Raw genomic sequence first — 19,212 nt, 5'->3', positions numbered from 1 at the left:
GAATGAAAAAGTGGCGCGAGAACTTTGAACCAATCAATGATTGAAGTAATGCAAAACCAAAGTAATTCGCTAATTACTTTCGACACTCAATAGATCGTTTTCACTGTAACGCAACTGTCACGCAGCAAAAAAAATTTCTAAGCCAGTCAATGGAAAAGGCCAAGAAAGTGAATTGTTATAGAAGACAAATACATAAACAACTTCGGAGAATTTCAAGCCGGAGTGGTGCACTATTTTTTAGTTATTGGCCGAAACGTTTCACGCAACTTTTAAGAGCTTTGTATGGAGATGCCATCTTTGTGTACCAAACGTGTACACAAATATGGCCGCCGGAAACCAACGAAAACATTTGAAATTCTCTTTGCCATGAAAACGGTTTCTTTCCACCCATGAACTGGTAGACATACACATCAACACAATTTTCTAAGACTTGAAATGTTTCAAATGTTGAAAGTTATAAGGAAAGGTATTTTTTTCAACCAGACCGCAGCTGCCTTTGTGTCACGCGTGGTAAAAATTTGAAAATTCAAAAAGCTGTATTTTCAAAACGAAAAACTTTACGGTACTAAAAGCTTGTAAAAATAATTAATTCTAGATTATCTTCAAGGTAGTGAGGATAAAAATTCCGAAAACCTCACCATTTTGATTTTAGAATTTAATGACGACACGTGAAAACGATCTATTGAAAACCGCTCCAAGTCATAGCGAAACCAATTGCGCTATCCAGTGGATAGCGATTCATCCGGCCGATCGCGCTATCCATCGTTTGAACAACTGAGGCCTGAACAGTTCATAATGTACATGTACATGCTCCAAACAAAGAAAAATGTTTTAAGATTCGTCAGGATCGGTTAATCCACAATAATAATAATTATGCTTCGTCTTGAGAGTGAAGCCTGTTGCTATGTGTCACATGTACAGGGCTTCTGATAGGTCGCGGAAAAAAAGCGAAATTTTCGGGGATTTTCAGAGACAAATTCCTGGAAAAGACGGCGTGGGAATTTTAGAGTCTAATAATATACACGAAAAAGTTCAGCGCATGATTGGCTGAGAGCACGTCAATCAATCCCAAAGTGCAGAAAAGCGAAATAATGCAAAAGATTGAAATAGTGCAATAAAAGTGTTGTTTTGATCATGATAGCCCGGGATGGCGCAATTCATGTCACAATTTTTCCGTGATTGCGTGATACGCGTGATTTGCTTTTCCTTAAGGACGGTGCCACCTAATAGATCGTTTTCACTGTCACGCAACAAAAAAATATAATCGAAGACATGCAATGAAATAAGCCAAAAACTTGGAATGTTGTGGAAGGCACATTTATAAATCCCCTCACCAATTCTCAGACCTGTGCGGTACATCGTTTCTGAGATATTTGTCGAAGCGTTTCACTCAACTTTATAGAGTTATGTACGGAGCCGCCGTGTTGGTGCACCATCGTTGTGCACCAATATGGCGGCCAGAAATCCACACGAACATCTAGAATTCAATTAGCGGTGAAAGCGCTTACTTTTCGCTCCTGAGATAAAATGCATGTGTATGAACACATCTCCTAATGTACTTGAAATGCTCAGACTGGTGAGAGTCAAAGGCATAGACATTTGTTTCAACCAATTCAAATAACTTTGTATCATGGTGTCACGCAAGGTGACAATTCCGAAATTCAAAACGCAAAGAGGCATAACGAAAACAGTCACAATGCAAAAAAGGGAGGCATTACACAGTAAAGCATAACGCAAATATTCATAACGCAAAAGGCATAACGTAAAATAGCCATAACGAAAAGGCCCTTTAAAGAATGGAGACTAGCTGTGTAATCCGTAAATAATTTCAGCTCTTAAAAAAAACGTCAATTGATTGTTCAAGGGAAAGAACATATAATCGCTTTCGAACTTTTTCTTCCTGCTTAAGTTATGCCTCTGCGCTATGGCCATTTGCGTTATGCTTCTTTGCGTCATGCCTTTTTGCGTCATGCCTACTTGCGTTATGCCTATTCGCGTTATGGCTATTTGCGTTATGCCTCTTTGCGTTATGCCTAGTTTGCATTATGGCTGTTTGCGTTATGGCTTTTTGTGTTATGCCTCTCTGCGTTATGACTCTTTCCGTGATGGCCATTTGCAGAATCGGCTTGTTGCTATTCTGCTTTGCATTGATGCATTCATGATTTGGACGATTTTATTTCAAATACTGATCATTGAATTTTGTCATAGATATAACTCCATAGGTTTTGACTTTAAATTTGATGGCATCACTGTGAAAACCATCTATAAGTTTGGGTTATTACTGGGTTGTCAGAATGGCAATCCCAGTCGGAAAATTGGTGGAATTTCTTTGCTTTGTTTTTTTTTTTCTTTTTTTTCTTTTTTTATTGGGTTGCCATAGGCAATCCAGTCAGAAAATACGTTAAATTTGTTTGTTTTCTTCTTTTTTCCCGTCGGGCAAAGGCTTTCCTGACATCCCCCTGCTAAGTAGTGTCTTTGTGAGTAAAGTCATCTGCCCGTATTTTTGGTAGGTTTCAGGGGGATCCGGTGGGGCTTCCCACAGTAGCATATTTAATTCACCTGCAATGGCGTCTAAAGTCATTCTAACGCGAATTTAGTGGATCTTTAAACAAACTACACCCTGATGGAGCTCAAGAATGGAAAGTCAATTGGATAAAAAAGACAGGCTGTGAAAGATAAATATCTCGAATCTTGAAAGCGATGAGTAATGAACTTCGACAACAATGTTTCGCCCGTCGAGTCGTAATGGAAGTGAGCAGTATTTCTGATATTTTACCAATTGTAGTGTTTTGTACAAAACTGATATCAAATAGAAAATTCTCGAGTAAGTTATGGGTTAACAAAGCAGAGAAGGAACTGAACAAATTAAGTGGAGCTGTAATCTCTGTTTTCTCGCTATTTAGAATTATTTGTTGTAAACTCTGCACAGTCTTCACGTAAAAAACAATTTGAAATTTGACTAATTCTTGCCAGTCAAAAATTATTTGAAAGAAAGCTTGTTGATCGGTTTTTGCTTCATTATTCAAGGAAAGTGTTTTCATTAAAGGGTTTGATGCTGAACACAGGTGGGAAATTTATTTTGTTGCGTTTTTGACACGAAGTGCCGTTGGCAGCTTGTTTTGAACTCCAACTCTGCCAAGCCTTCAGGTAAAAAAGAAAATTGGAAACTGTGACAGTGAAGAAATATTTGAAAGAAAGCTTGTTGTTTCTTTTGTGCTTCATTATTCACGGTCAAGGGTTTGATCTGAACTGTGTGAAAGAACTTTATTTAATTACTGTTGTCTTTCTTGTTTGCACGCTAATAATATTTTGTCTGTTTCATTAAAGCTTACGCTGGAAAAAGTTTTTGTGACGTTTTTCGTCCAAATGAACGCCCAAAAATAGAGCTTTTGAACAACCTTTAGTGGAATATTTTTTGCAATTTAACATTCTCCGTCAAGAATTTGCATAAGAAGCTTGAAAAATAGACATCGCCACGCACAAGAAATTTAGCTGCTGATTTACCTCTTCGTCGAGTTCTCTTTAATATTTTATCAACTGTGGTGTCATGTATAATCATACTGAAACCAAACGGCAAATTCTATGGTAACTTTTTCGAGTTGGATTTTAGATACGCGAGAAAAGGAATCGAACACCTTGAGGAATATGTCAGCTGGTCTGTGTTCACAATTTTCTGATTATTTATAATTTTACTTATTTCTACTAAACTCTGCACAGTCTTCAGGCAAAAAACAATTTGAAATTTGACCAATTCTTGTTAGTCACGAATTAGTTGAAAGAAAGCTTGATGTCCATTTTGTGCTTTGTTGTTGTTGCAAGAACTGGTTCTTTAGTGAAGGGATTGATCAACATTGTTCCAGATAAGAGTCCGGTCTCAAGTCAATCACTCGACAAAGAAGGCATCCCAACGCGACAGATGAAATATAAATATTCAGCTAAATATTACAACCAACTTAAAAAACGACGTTGTTTAGCACTTAAAATCTTTCACTGAGAATTCGAAATTCAGAGTTTCATTAACGTTACGTTATTTTGCTTCATCTGTCTTTTGGTTTGCGTTTCACTGTTACCGTGAAGCATGAAATTTTTGAAGGACTTTTATTTTGCGGATTGGCGATTTTTTGAGGTTTGCGGGTACAAATTTTTTCGGCGCGAATTCGGTCTGAAATTTCCGCTGGAAACTAATTTTTGCGGTTTTCTTTTCAAGCACTCAAGTAAATTAAGGCATGGGCCCAAAACTGGCCCAAATTACTGAGTTTTGAAGCAAGCAGCTGTGTACAATCTTTCCGTCGGTGTACGTTGGATCAGTACATAGAAGCAATTCAATGTAAACTCTTATTGTACCTGAAGAAGGCTGGTTTGGCCAGCCGAAATATAGTACACCACTAAAATCAAATCTACGTTGTATCGGCTCTTGCTCAAAATATTTAGTTTCCCAAAAGTAAGGGGGTCGTCTAAACTTCTGAAGATTTAGAAATAACAACCTTAGACGTTCGCAGACTAGTAACGTCAAAAAAGTTTTTGTATTGATGTGGATGACGTATGCAAATGAGTCACGTGACTTGTTACGGCCAAAACTCAAAACAAAAAATGGCAACAGCTTATGCTAAAATTTATTTCACTTCGCTACTATTAGATTAGTCAAAATGGTAAAAGAAAACGCACTGTGTTTAGTTAACTGTCTTTAGTTAAGGAAATATAAGGCATTTTACTCTAGTGCCCAGTCCCCTATGGAAAGTGATTTCCTTTTTCGGACATTTATTTAAAATTATCTTGAAATGTCCAAGCACAGAAATGATGTACCCAAAATAGTAGTAACATCATCAAGGAAATCCAGCAACCAGAAAATGATAAAAAGTGTTCCGTTTAGCTGAGAAGATTTCTGTGCTAAAAATAACTTTGACATGTCACGTGATAATATATCATCCTAAATAGCAGTTAAGGTTTCACATTTTATTGACGCTAACGATGTCCCAAAGTTATTTCGTGTTATATAAAATGGATCAATCGTTAGAACACCTCCTCACTTATTTTCATAAAATGGATCTGGGCCCAGGCCTTAATTCACCTGAACAGCAAGACTATTTTCAACTTCTATTACTGTTTGGTAAAAAACCCTTCAATCATCGAGAACGTGGAAAAAATGTGGCATCCTGGAGTCCTTAGACATTGGTTAACATGACCTTTTAATAGACTGCTTTAAGTTCGTTTCTTATGCCCCAGAGACTGGAAAAGTATTTACTTAACCTTTTATCGTTGCTTTTTGTTTGTAGCAAGCTCCAGTTGCATTTTCTCAATGCAAATATCAAAATAAACGATCTTTTTGACCCCACTATGTGGATTAAAAGTCATTTTTAGTCATATTAACAAGGGTAAATTTCTACGGTTTTTAATTTTGCTGTTTTTTTTTCTGCTGGAACTTATTTTTGCGGATCACGTACTATCCGCAAAATCCGCAAAACCTTTTAAACCAAAATTTATGAACTGTTTTCGGGATCTTCCGAGGTTAAGATGTCTCTAAAAATCGACGTTTCGACCAGTTTTACTGGTCTTCTTCAGGTTGTTAAAAAGTTATCATATGGCGGATCGTTTTTTCTGATGTTCCAAAAAAACGATCCGCCATATTGATAACTTTTTAACAACGTGAAGAAGACCAGTAAAACTGGTCGAAGCGTCGATTTTTAGAGACATTTTAACCCTGGAAAATCCCGACAACAGTTCATAAATTTTGAAATCTTGAAAGTTTCAGAAATACGACCTTTTAGACTCCTCGAAATAAAAGTTCGACACCGTAATTCCTGGGTTTGCGATACCATTTGGTGCAAACGTAAACCAAAAAAACATTTGACCTGTAATCAGATTAGACTGAAAAGAAGAGAAATTATGAAGCGGAACCAACTTGTTCAGACCTTCCTTAGTGTGCAGCATAAACGTTTGCTTAGTGCAACTCTAGATATGCATGACATGCAGGAAAACGTCCATCAGAGAAATTTGCAGTTAGTTTTTTTGCAGACTATTTTACTTAAAGAGGCTATGTCACGTTATTTTAGGGTGTTTCCGGAAAATCTTTAGTTAACCTCGAGTTTAAAACTCGAAAACGGTAATGTGGAATTCCTTTACCAATGAAATCATCGGTACATCACAAACGAAAGGATTCTGCAGGGATGTAGCCATTAAAATTTTGTTAACACGGTAACGTGCACTTAACAGGCGGAAGGCTCAGTTGGAGACGCCTCCAGCGTGTCCCTTCTAGCGGGGTCCTGGCCTGGTCCTAGGGCATTCTTCTCCGAAAATTTTGAAATTTAGACTCTCATAAATGCGTTTTCCTCGATTTTAGAAAGTAAATTCAAGGCCATTTGTGATGTGTTGCCTTTTTAATAAAAAAATGTCACTCGGTGTCTCGTGCCGATTCTGCCGTAGTAATAGCGCTTTCTTTGAGTTTTCACCCGGTCCACCAGAGTTTGATCAAGTAGCTTCCGCAGAGTTGAAGAATTTCTTTATACCGAATACCTCAGAATCACTTTTCCTCCTATTTTTCGCCGACATTTCAGCTTATACGACAAGGTTGACATACACGAACTGCGGGTTTACATTATTTGACGTACACAAATTAGAAATAATTCTAGCCTCCCAAATTCGCTAAAGAAATTCCAATTAGACTCTAGGAATGTTTAATCCATTTTGGTGGAGCGTGGAGATTTTAAGGAACTACAGTACAAAATAAAAAGGTTCACTCACCGTTAAAAAACAAAAAATGGGCAGGAAATAGAAATTAGTCAATATGCAGATGACACGACTCTTATTAGTAATAATCTCAGACAGTTTCAACTCCCAGATTTTCACAAAAGTGATTTAGTTTTTGTAACGTCGTTACCTCTTTACTCCAAACCTTCCATTTTTAGCCACATTCCACAAACCTCGCAGATTAACACTTTCGATAGAAGTTCTTTACATAAATGCATCGTCTTCATGGTACCTCGACTCTTCTAGTGATTCTATTGTTGCGGAACGCAGCCTTCTCGCGCCGCTCGAAATCTCTTGCGCCCCGAAAAGAACCTACTAAGCAGGCTAGTATTCGGTAAGATTCCTAGCGAATTTCATGGTATTTCGCTTACTTTTGTGAGTTTCGCGAGATTTCGCTGCTCCGTGTCCGAGCGAAATATCAGAAGCCCAGCATTTAAGACCCCAGGCACAATGTGTCACAATTCAAACCTCTTCACAGCTGATGACAGCAACATGTTTCATAATATTATGCTAGTGGAGGACGATTGTATGCAACATTTTTAAACTCACCTGATAAACTACTTTTCTTGTTGGATCCTGCGCACTCTCCTATCTTGCCATCTGGACTTACCATTGCCAAACTCAGTTTTCTGGGATCTCGATTGGGAACAACTACTGACAGTCTGTCTGCACCAGTGATGCATACCTGAGTAATTAAGACATGGTAATTAATAAATGAATGATATCACTAATAAGGGCTGCATAAATTTGTCACAAGAAGTTGCATTTTTTAAGTGACTTAAAATTTGATTTGAGTGACACAGAGTCCTTTAACCTCACAAAACATAATGGTTTAAAAGACTCTAACTATCTGACCTGGACTGGTGTTGCTTTGGCTGATCTTGATCTTGCTCAGAAGGACAGTCGTAAATGTTAGATAATTCCAGTAATCTGGTAAAACGTTTTTTACGACAGTTCACAGTGCAGAGGGAAACTACAAAGTGTGACATGGACGGCCCGTTTATACGCAAGCATTTAAGCTTATCTTATATTCATTTCGATTAAAAACCTCGACGGAAAGAGACGAACGAGTTTGCACATGACAAGTAACCTTCACTTGAACTGGCGCCAAAAAGCATTTCTTGCGAATTTGGAAACGCAACGATTCAGTCAGCCGTAGATATTATTTATGTGCACTAAATTTCCGTCATTCACCCACCGGCGAAGCAACAATTAACATTACATTTTACCAACCTCGAGTAATTTTCTCTCCATAAACAGTGAACAAGATGGTCTGTGGTTCGCTACTCTGGGTTTGTGATCGAAGTTGTAAGTTTCGGAGAAGACATTTTTGTTCTTTCTAAGTCGAAATGGATCCCTGAACAAGGTTCCGGGGCGTAGATAGAGATCGCTGTTGAAACCCTCCGCTTGATAAGTACTAGATCCGTCGAAGTTCCACACGGGTAGATCTTCAGGAGTTAAGGGCTCAGATTCAACAGTCTTGGTTTTACGACGCATTGATTCGCCCGTGCCATCGATCCACACATTCATTACTTGAACTCGCTCGCCTTCGTCGAGAGTCATGTACTTTTCAAGAAGTGGATTACTTTCCGTTGCTGTCATATTTGCAGTAGTCTCCCAAAAACAGCGCGATATTCTGTAAGAAGGGATAAACTACGAGAAACGTCGTAGAAATAACAAGGCAAGACGTCAACAGTTGCTCTGTTACCTTCAACCTTCACTAATATTTACAAACAAAACGACGGACTTCGCTATTTATATATGCCGGTCACGTGATTGACATCAACGGGAACATCATTTTTACACACGGACATTTGTTTTCAGGGCAAAGGTCTTCTCTCCAAATGCACCAAAAACCGAAATTCGCTAAAAATGCTTTGAAAGTTATCATCATTTCATTCTTTCAATACTGAAAAGATATGTAAATTAGAAACATGTGGCTTTTTGGGATGATAAAGAGATAAATCCGTTTGTTTTCAATGTCACGAAATACGTGTTGCCGAATCGGGGAGGGTGCATTTCACGTGGTTGATTTTACGTCAAATGGCGGTATTTATTTTTCAACTCGGAAGTTTTGAATTCTTACAAACAGGAAAAACCCGATTTAATAAAATTCCCGGAAAAAAAATGTCCTACACTTGTATGTCCAACCCCTTGCTTATGAAAACTACTGGAACAATCGCAAACTGTTATAAATTTATTATCTTTGTACGACCTGCCGACCTGCTTATACTGGCCACAAAAATTTTTTATAGAGTTGGCGAGAAGCCGGGAATTTGGAAACAGCTTACAACTGAAAATGACATGACATGACTGCGTCGACATTAAAACTCACGAAAGTGGACACTGCTTCTCGCTCTCTTGGAAGGCAGAACTAGAAAGTGAAGCTCGCGACGTACGCATAAATGTGCCGTTGTGCTTTCCAGGGGAGGCATGCATCCCGAAAGAGATTTGGGGTTCAGAAATGCGTCTTTAATTATTTCTGAAGTGTCAGGGGCGTGGAGGGCCATGGACAGTCGTGTGTCCCTGCAATAAAGAAAGGAAAATCGGAAGCTGTACAACAGGGATCACAATCGAGGGATAATAATAATAATAATAATAATAATAATAATAATAATAACAATAATAATATAAAGTACTCCTTACAGCTTCAGTTAGATCTGTACCACTGACTAAAAATTCTTTTACACTAACAATTAGTATGAACACCAAATAATTAACAATTATTCACCGAACGCGAGGTGAATATTGCTCAATAAAAACCGAGAGGAAGTTGAGGTTTTTATTCACCAAGTCTCGTTTTAGTATAATAGGCGATCTGCATGATGGCGTCATTTCACTACGGACACCAAAATGCTTTTTCAAAATGCTTTGTTATTCAGATTTTTCTTCTCTCCTGGAAACAAAGAAACAATTGTTCAAGTTTGCTTGGCAATAGAATCAACTTAAAGCAGTCTGGTCTTTGTACGTAGTAAATGATGCCATCATGCAAATTGCCTATCAGGTGATTTATTTTATATTGTAAAATATATGCATTTTCTTTATATGTAAAACAATTGAGTTATTTGTCTGTCACCTAGATAAAACGGCTTGCGGCCATTTTGAAGAACCGTAGGTGATTATTGCATAAAAATCACCTCAATGGCAACCAATCAGCACAGAGAATTTTCAATAATCACCTAAGTAATTATACTAATAAGCATACAATTCCTGTTGCATAAGACAATATGAATAATATAATTATAATTCCACAAGTGCGCGTTGTATATGCCGAGATCTCATATCCAACAATTAATATTGTTTTATTCAGTTTTCGTTTAATTCTTAACACTTGGACAAATTAAAAGCCAATCAGTATGCAGGGTAGTAACACTTGACGTAATTAGTTTCCATTTTAAGTCATATGTAGTATAAGAGCTGTTAACTGAGATTGAGTGAACCAATCAGAAAGCTAGAAACACAATTTTGGTGGCCCAAAATTTAATAACGTAAGGTGTTATCTTTCCCCTTGTGCTTACATGTTATGTGCTTCCTCTGTAATGGTTTTATCTTTGTTTCCGTTTTTAGGAAATGGTAGCCATACCTGATTTATAAAGAAACTGCTGATTTATAAAGAAACTGAGGTTGTGCAGTAGTGCGTCAACTACTCTTATTCTCTGCAGATTAGCTCTCTTGGTTCATGGAGAATCCTTTTCATCATTGTAAATACATTGTAGTATGGTCTGGAGAATGTTCATCGCCGAAATTTACCATTTCATCTAGATCATGTATTAAGTGCTTTCCTCGTTTCGTTTAGTGTTTGACTAGTGACTTGTGAAATTGGACGGTGCACAAAAGAGCTAAATGTAGTGCCTCCTTTAGTTGTAAGACATATTAGAGGAACACAAATAATTTTTTTTTTTTTTGAGTAATGTTAGTTTTTAGTACTGCCAGTGGTATTACAAGTGTCTCTTTTGAATGGGTTCCCCAAGGTTCTGCTAACTTGTCCCAAACAGATGTGCATGTAAAAACTATACATGGAGAACACATTCGTTAAAATGAAAGGAGAAAATACTAAACACACATAGGGTAGATTATTAATACACTCTTTGTTTTGTTCAATAATATTTCCACTAGAAAGAAATTTAATGACCATTAGAGTTTTGTCTGTGATAACGAAAAAGTTTCCTCTGACTAAAACCTATATTGGAAATTATGTAGGCATTTGGGGTGCTTTTTCACAGGGTTACATGTATTAATTCTTATTTCAGTCCAATATTTTTGTTGAAAACTGTGTTCTCTCTATAACTCTGTCCTTTTTTGTGAAGCATGATGTCTTGTTCTCTTCATTCAACACTTGATTCATATTGCTGATCTTGTTTTTCCAGCAAAAGTTATGTTGAGTTATTTCTGTTGGGATAATGGCAAAATTATTGACCTTGGGTGTTGTGATACAGCTAAATTGTAAAGCATTCTGAAAATTATATCTATTTTACCTTATTATATTGAGGTAATTTTTTGGTGTGGTGTTACTCACAGGTACTGTAAAACGCCAAAAAGCAATTTGTTACCTGGTATTTAGACACCAAGAAATTCATGCGTTTGCGTGTTGTGTTCATTAGTGCAGTTTGTTCTCTGCATTTAAATAATAATATTAAAAACAGACCATGTTTAGTGTGTTACTGATTACAGCCGACCCATTAGAGCCTGTGGTACTCAATATAATGCTGAGCAGTGTGCTGCTGTCAGCGGTGTGTGTGTTTCTTGTGGAGGTTTTTGTTTTCGTTTTTGATTTTCCTCTGCTTAATTTCCAGCTGCTGCTTTTATCCTTGAGGGTTTTCTTCCTGTCTAACTAATTCTGTGTAACTTAGTGCTTCAGTTCTCTTGGCAGATTTTTTGCACTGACAAAGAAGGGGGCATAGAATCTATAATGAGGGGTTGGGGGAAATTCAATTAAATGCAGATTATTATTGCAACTATTCCCACACTCACCTTCGTTGGTGAAATGAATTCATCTGTGCGACAAATCTGTAGTCTTTGTCAGCCAGTAGGAAGTGACCCTCGCATATCATTTTCTAGTGTGGTGAACTGTTTTGCTGGCATCAAAAGCCGAAAAAAAAGCGCTGCGGACATTGAACTAGAGCACCTTTGCAGACATTTTCAGAGTCTCTAAACGGACAAAAGCAGCTTACTTTGTTGAATTAACTCGCCTTTGCATAGAGTCGCATTACTTGAAAAACCAGACATTCTCTCAGCAGTCACTGGCAGTAGTTGACATATTTTATTTTGCTTAGCTACACAAAACATGGCAAGGAACGTTGTTAAAGGGCAAAAAAATTAATTCCGGGGTTTGTTGTCAATACTTGTAGCTGTTTCAAATAAACAGGCAGCCGCTCTGTCGCCGCGGCTTTAAGCGGAGAAACGTATTAGAGGAACAATGTCAACAAGATCTTAACTCAGAAGTTAAAAACATCCGTTTTACATGCATTTCATGAAAACTTACGACCCAACCCCCACAAACGTTTTCGAGTGGCATGAAAATATGAAGCACTGGACTTCGCTTTTCTGTGTAAAACCAGTTACAACTTGAGTCAAGTGTGAAGACGAACACTAGAGGCAAAAACCCTGCTTCTCTTCAAACTTCGATTTGAACAGGTCTCTCTGAGGTTGATATGTTTTGCGAGAACAATTTACCAACAACATATCTCTTTTCTGAGCTTAAGAGTAACCGATCACCTTAAGAAACGCAAAAAACCTGTCCCTTGTCTAAACAAGGAGCGTCAAATTAAGCTTCGAAGCTGGGCACAAACTCTGTTAGTTTAGGCGAATTGGCTTTGGTCCGATCTCTTCCCTGACGGCTCTGAGTGATCGTCGAAAGATGGCAGATTCAGATTATCTTTTCTTCAAATTTCTCAGAGGAACGAGAGCGGCGCGACAGCATCCACAATGACGTGCTGGATTTTGATTTGTCGTCCGCCATTTTGAAAATGGAATGACGGCAACACAAGTGAGATTCTAGTGCGCATGTCTAGCGGTTTTTGCGCTCTGTCGCGAAAGAGTGTTTGTGGAAGGGCTACCGCTGTCCGCAGTCCCACATGGGGCCACTAAGTGTTGTTGAAAATGCTACCGCGATCCGAGGTCCCGCAGTGGGCGACTAAGTGTTGTGGAAGGGCTTCCGCTGTCCGCAGTCCCACAGTGGGCCACTAAGTGTTGTTGAAAATGCTACAGCAATCCGAGGTCCCACAGTGGGCCACTAAGTGTTGTTGACAATGCTACCGCGGTCCGAGGTCCCGCAGTGGGCGACTAAGTGTTTGTGGAAGGGCTTCCGCTGTCCGCAGTCCCACAGTGGGCCACTAAGTGTTGTTGAAAATGCTGCCGCGATCCGAGGACCTACAGTGGGCCACTAAGTGTTGTTGAAAATGCTACCGCGGTCTGAGGTCCCGCAGTGGGCGAATAAGTGTTTGTTGAAGGGCTACCGCTGTCCGCAGTCCCACAGTGGGCCACTAAGTGTTGTTGAAAATGCTACCGCGATCCGAGGTCCCACAGTGGGCCACTAAGTGTTGTTGAAAATGCTACCGCGGTCCGAGGTCCCGCAGTGGGCGACTAAGTGTTTGTGGAAGGGCTTCCGCTGTCCGCAGTCCCACAGTGGGCCACTAAGTGTTGTTGAAAATGCTACCGCGATCCGAGGTCCCACAGTGGGCCACTAAGTGTTGTTGAAAATGCTACCACGGTCCGAGGTCCCACAGTTGGCGACTAAGTGTTGTTGAAAATGCAACCGCTGTCCGCAGTCACACAGTGGGCCACTAAGTGTTGTTGAAAATGCTACCGCGGTCCGAGGTCCCGCAGTAGGCCACTAAGTGTTGTTGAAAATGCTACCGCGGTCCGAGATCTCACGGTGGGCCAATAAGTGTTGTTGAAAATGCTACCGCGGTCCGAGGTCCCACAGTTGGCGACTAAGTGTTGTTGAAAATGCTACCGCGGTCCGAGTTCCCGCAGTGGGCGACTAAGTGTTTGTGGAAGGGCTTCCGCTGTCCGCAGTCCCACAGTGGGCCACTAAGTGTTGTTGAAAATGCTACAGCAATCCAAGGGGCCCACAGTTGGCGACTAAGTGTTGTTGAAAATGCTACCGCAGTCCGAGGTCCCGCATTAGGCGGCCACTAAGTGTTGTTGAAAAGGCTACCGCGGTCCGAGGTCCCGTAGTAGGCCACTAAGTGTTGTTGAAAATGCTACCGCGGTCCGAAGTCCCGCACTGGGCGACGAAGTGTTTGTGGAAGGGCTTCCGCCGTCGGCAGTCCCACAGTGGGCCACTAAGTGTTGTTGAAAATGCTACAGCAATCTGAGGTCCCACAGTGGGCCACTAAGTGTTGTTGAAAATGCTACCGCGATCCGAGGTCCCACAGTGGGCCACTAAGTGTTGTTGAAAATGCTACCGCGGTCCGAGGTCCCGCAGTGGGCGACTAAGTGTTTGTGGAAGGGCTTCCGCTGTCCGCAGTCCCACAGTGGGCCACTAAGTGTTGTTGAAAATGCTACAGCAATCCGAGGTCCCACAGTGGGCCACTAAGTGTTGTTGAAATTTCTACCGCGGTCCAAGGTCCCACAGTTGGCGACTAAGTGTTGTTGAAAATGCTACCGCGGTCCGAGGTCCCGCAGTAGGCCACTAAGTGTTGTTGAAAATGCTACCGCGGTCCGAGGTCCCGCAGTTGGCGACAAAGTGTTGTTGAAAATGCTACCGCGGTCCGAGTTCCCGCAGTGGGCGACTAAGTGTTTGTGGAAGGGCTTCCGCTGTCCGCAGTCCCACAGTGGGCCACTAAGTGTTGTTGAAAATGCTACAGCAATCCAAGGGGCCCACAGTGGGCCACTAAGTGTTGTTGAAAATGCTACCGTGGTCCGAGGTCCCACAGTTGGCGACTAAGTGTTGTTGAAAATGCTACCGCGGTCCGAGGTCCCGCATTAGGCGGCCACTAAGTGTTGTTGAAAATGCTACCGCGGTCCGAGGTCCCGTAGTAGGCCACTAAGTGTTGTTGAAAATGCTACCGCGGTCCGAAGTCCCGCACTGGGCGACGAAGTGTTTGTGGAAGGGCTTCCGCCGTCGGCAGTCCCACAGTGGGCCACTAAGTGTTGTTGAAAATGCTACAGCAATCTGAGGTCCCACAGTGGGCCACTAAGTGTTGTTGAAAATGCTACCGCGATCCGAGGTCCCACAGTGGGCCACTAAGTGTTGTTGAAAATGCTACCGCGGTCCGAGGTCCCGCAGTGGGCGACTAAGTGTTTGTGGAAGGGCTTCCGCTGTCCGCAGTCCCACAGTGGGCCACTAAGTGTTGTTGAAAATGCTACAGCAATCCGAGGTCCCACAGTGGGCCACTAAGTGTTGTTGAAATTTCTACCGCGGTCCAAGGTCCCACAGTTGGCGACTAAGTGTTGTTGAAAATGCTACCGCGGTCCGAGGTCCCGCAGTAGGCCACTAAGTGTTGTTGAAAATGCTACCGCGGTCCGAGGTCCCGCAGTAGGCCACTAAGTGTTGTTGAAAATGCTTCCGCGGTCCGAGGTCCCAGAGTGGGCCACTAAGTGTTGTTGAAAATGCTACTGCGGTCCGAGGTCCCACAGTTGGCGACTAAGTGTTGTTGAAAATGCTACCGCGATCCGAGGTCCCACAGTGGGCCACTAAGTGTTGTTGAAAATGCTACCGCGGTCCGAGGTCCCACAGTTGGCGACTAAGTGTTGTTGAAAATGCAACCGCTGTCCGCAGTCACACAGTGGGCCACTAAGTAGTGTTGAAAATGCTACCGCGGTCCGAGATCTCACGGTGGGCCACTAAGTGTTGTTGAAAATGCTACCGCGGTCCGAGTTCCCGCAGTGGGCGACTAAGTGTTTGTGGAAGGGCTTCCGCTGTCCGCAGTCCCACAGTGGGCCACTAAGTGTTGTTGAAAATGCTACAGCAATCCGAGGTCCCACAGTGGGCCACTAAGTGTTGTTGAAATTTCTACCGCGGTCCAAGGTCCCACAGTTGGCGACTAAGTGTTGTTGAAAATGCTACCGCGGTCCGAGGTCCCGCAGTAGGCCACTAAGTGTTGTTGAAAATGCTACCGCGGTCCGAGGTCCCGCAGTAGGCCACTAAGTGTTGTTGAAAATGCTTCCGCGGTCCGAGGTCCCAGAGTGGGCCACTAAGTGTTGTTGAAAATGCTACTGCGGTCCGAGGTCCCACAGTTGGCGACTAAGTGTTGTTGAAAATGCAACCGCTGTCCGCAGTCACACAGTGGGCCACTAAGTGTTGTTGAAAATGCTACCGCGGTCCGAGATCTCACGGTGGGCCACTAAGTGTTGTTGAAAATGCTACCGCGGTCCGAGTTCCCGCAGTGGGCGACTAAGTGTTTGTGGAAGGGCTTCCGCTGTCCGCAGTCCCACAGTGGGCCACTAAGTGTTGTTGAAAATGCTACCGTGGTCCGAGGTCCCACAGTTGGCGACTAAGTGTTGTTGAAAATGCTACCGCGGTCCGAGGTCCCGCATTAGGCGGCCACTAAGTGTTGTTGAAAATGCTACCGCGGTCCGAGGTCCCGTAGTAGGCCACTAGGTGTTGTTGAAAATGCTACCGCGGTCCGAAGTCCCGCACTGGGCGACGAAGTGTTTGTGGAAGGGCTTCCGCCGTCGGTAGTCCCACAGTGGGCCACTAAGTGTTGTTGAAAATGCTACAGCAATCTGAGGTCCCACAGTGGGCCACTAAGTGTTGTTGAAAATGCTACCGCGATCCGAGGTCCCACAGTGGGCCACTAAGTGTTGTTGAAAATGCTACCGCGGTCCGAGGTCCCGCAGCTGGCGACTAAGTGTTTGTGGAAGGGCTTCCGCTGTCCGCAGTCCCACAGTGGGCCACTAAGTGTTGTTGAAAATGCTACAGCAATCCGAGGTCCCACAGTGGGCCACTAAGTGTTGTTGAAATTTCTACCGCGGTCCAAGGTCCCACAGTTGGCGACTAAGTGTTGTTGAAAATGCTGCCGCGGTCCGAGGTCCCGCAGTAGGCCACTAATTGTTGTTGAAAATGCTACCGCGGTCCGAGGTCCCGCAGTAGGCCACTAAGTGTTGTTGAAAATGCTTCCGCGGTCCGAGGTCCCAGAGTGGGCCACTAAGTGTTGTTGAAAATGCTACTGCGGTCCGAGGTCCCACAGTTGGCGACTAAGTGTTGTTGAAAATGCTACCGCGGTCCGAGGTCCCGCAGTGGGCGACTAAGTGTTTGTGGAAGTGCCACCGCGGTCCGAGCTCCCGTTTGGGCGATTAAGTGTTTTTGGAAGTGCTACCGCGGTCCGCAGTCCCATAGTGGGCAATGAATGTAAGTGAGAAAATGAAAGGGAAATGAAGATTTCAAAAGAGTGCTTAGGCCTAATCAGTAAACGAGTGCTATATTCTTAACACGCTCTCGGTAGAACGTGTAGTTAACCGAACCCCCCCCCCCCCCCCCCAAAAAAAGCTAAGATTTTAAAAGAGTGTTAATAAGTATAGATCTTGTGATAAAATTGATTAAAATTAACAACGTTTCGACATCGTCCGATGTCATCGTCAGGCAATGAATTTTAATCGGATGAAGCATAACTTATAGTACAAGAACAATAGAACAATAGAATAATATATACAATAGTACGCTAACAATAAATGTGAAATCTAAGTAAATAGTTTTGCCCTGACAGAGTCTGACTGCACATTAAGTGATGGTTTTAATTCTTTGATGTAGAACATCTCATGAATTAAGCAATCAAATTTCGATGCGCATTTCTTTAAGACACTAAAACTCGCCGCTGGTGCAGTCAGACTCTGTCAGGGCAAAACTATTTACTTAGATTTCACATTTATTGTTAGCGTACTATTGTATATATTATTCTATTGTTCTATTGTTCTTGTACTATAAGTTATGCTTCATCCGATTAAAATTCATTGCCTGACGATGACATCGGACGATGTCGAAACGTTGTCAAAATGAATCTAGTTGCGTTTGTCTTTTTAATCAATTTTAAAAGAGTGCTTAGGCGTAATCACTGAAACGGGCGATTAGGCTTAATCAGTAAACGAGTGCTATATTCTTCACACGCTTTCGGTAGAACGTGTAGTTCACCGAACCCTAAAATAAAAGCTAAGATTTGAAAAAAGTGCTTATAGGCCTTATCACTGAAACGAGCGCTTAGGCTTAATCAGCAAACGAATGGTATATTGTTCACACGCTATCGGTAGAACGTGTAGTTAACGGAACCGTAAAAGAAAAGCTAAGATTTTAAAAGAGTGACACTTGTCGGCCAGTCAGTGTGGAGATCGTGTAAACAAAATGTTTGACAACTGGTAGTTAATGAGAGAAATTCGGGTCATTCACTTTTATTTCGTATGAAGAAATGCTGGCCTGCGTTACATGTTTGGATTGTTACGCATGTAATTATGATTGGTTAAGCATGTAATTATGCTTGAAGATTCCTCCGATAAAGTAGATGTAAGCCTCTTCATTATAGTGAAGCATTTCGATAGCAACGTATTAGCAAAACGACTTTAAAGACAATGCCGTAAGAATATTGGTTTTTTTCGTCCTAACTGGACCCGCTTTAATTCATGAAGTAGATGTCATTGAGATAGATATCGTCGAACGTTGATTCTTAAGATAAAAAGTGTCACCTCCTAGCCACGTCCTGCTAGAACAACGTTACTTGTTTATTGTTTTTGGTGTGCGTAACTCATCTAACAGAAGAAAGCATGCGTTCTGTTGAACTTTTTTTCGGTTGAAATAATGAACAGTGTCCGATGAAAGTGATTTACAACAAGTTGGTTCGAGTAATTGAAGTAACACTTGATTGACTTTGTATTGCAAGGGAATAAACAAAGAAGGCCGCGCGACTTCCGTTGAACTTTTATTTCAGTAATTTTCATTTGAATGGAAACGCAGAAGTGTAAATTATACATCAAGCCATAGAAAACGATTGATTTATTGATTGATGGATTGATTAATTATGATATTTTTTCTTTGGGAAGAGACAATAATTAAACAAAGCCGCATAATTTCAACTTTTCGCAAAATGTCGAGGGACAATCGACGCTAGAATACATAAAAAAGACATCGACACAGTTTCAGGCGATGTAATTTTTTTGCCCTGGTTCCAGCTTTTGAAAATTGCCATAACAACGGTGAAAGATTTAACCACTGCGGAACGGTGGTGGCAGTGCTGAGTGTGGAGTACATATATGTAAATTACGCTCCACTGCGGGACTGCGGAAGCACAAGTAAACTAGGCACAACTGCGGGACTGCGGTGGCAGCTTTCTAAGGTTCAGTGCAAGTGAGGGGGTATTCTAGAATCAAGCCAAACAGCTTTTCAGTGATATGAACTGGAAAGGTCTATTGACCGTTTTATGGCTCAAATAATCCTCGCCGCGATCGATCAGAAGCGAGGAGCGAGCAAGCGAGCGGAAACGAAGTAATCATCTTTCAAGACTCCGCTGACATATCGATGGCTCACCACGTTTAGGT

The 19,212-nt window shown here is 41.7% G+C and overlaps 1 protein-coding gene across 2 annotated transcripts in view; it reads right to left on the bottom strand.

Moving 5' to 3' along the window:
- LOC137973856 (uncharacterized) overlaps positions 1–8,446 on the bottom strand; it is a 30,692-nt gene extending 22,246 nt beyond the window's left edge. For both annotated transcript variants that reach the window (XM_068820746.1, XM_068820747.1), the window contains exons 1-2: positions 7,978–8,446; positions 7,294–7,429 (exon numbers count right to left, since the gene is read on the bottom strand). In XM_068820746.1, the coding sequence (XP_068676847.1) occupies positions 7,294–7,429; positions 7,978–8,346 (505 nt within the window). In that variant the 5' untranslated portion in view covers positions 8,347–8,446. The remainder of the gene's footprint in view (positions 1–7,293; positions 7,430–7,977) is intronic.
- Between the last annotated feature and the right edge of the window lie 10,766 nt (positions 8,447–19,212).

Source organism: Montipora foliosa, chromosome 10, assembly GCF_036669935.1.
Source record: "Montipora foliosa isolate CH-2021 chromosome 10, ASM3666993v2, whole genome shotgun sequence".
Lineage (NCBI taxonomy): Eukaryota > Metazoa > Cnidaria > Anthozoa > Scleractinia > Acroporidae > Montipora > Montipora foliosa.
This window is presented reverse-complemented; position numbering and strand designations above follow the sequence as displayed.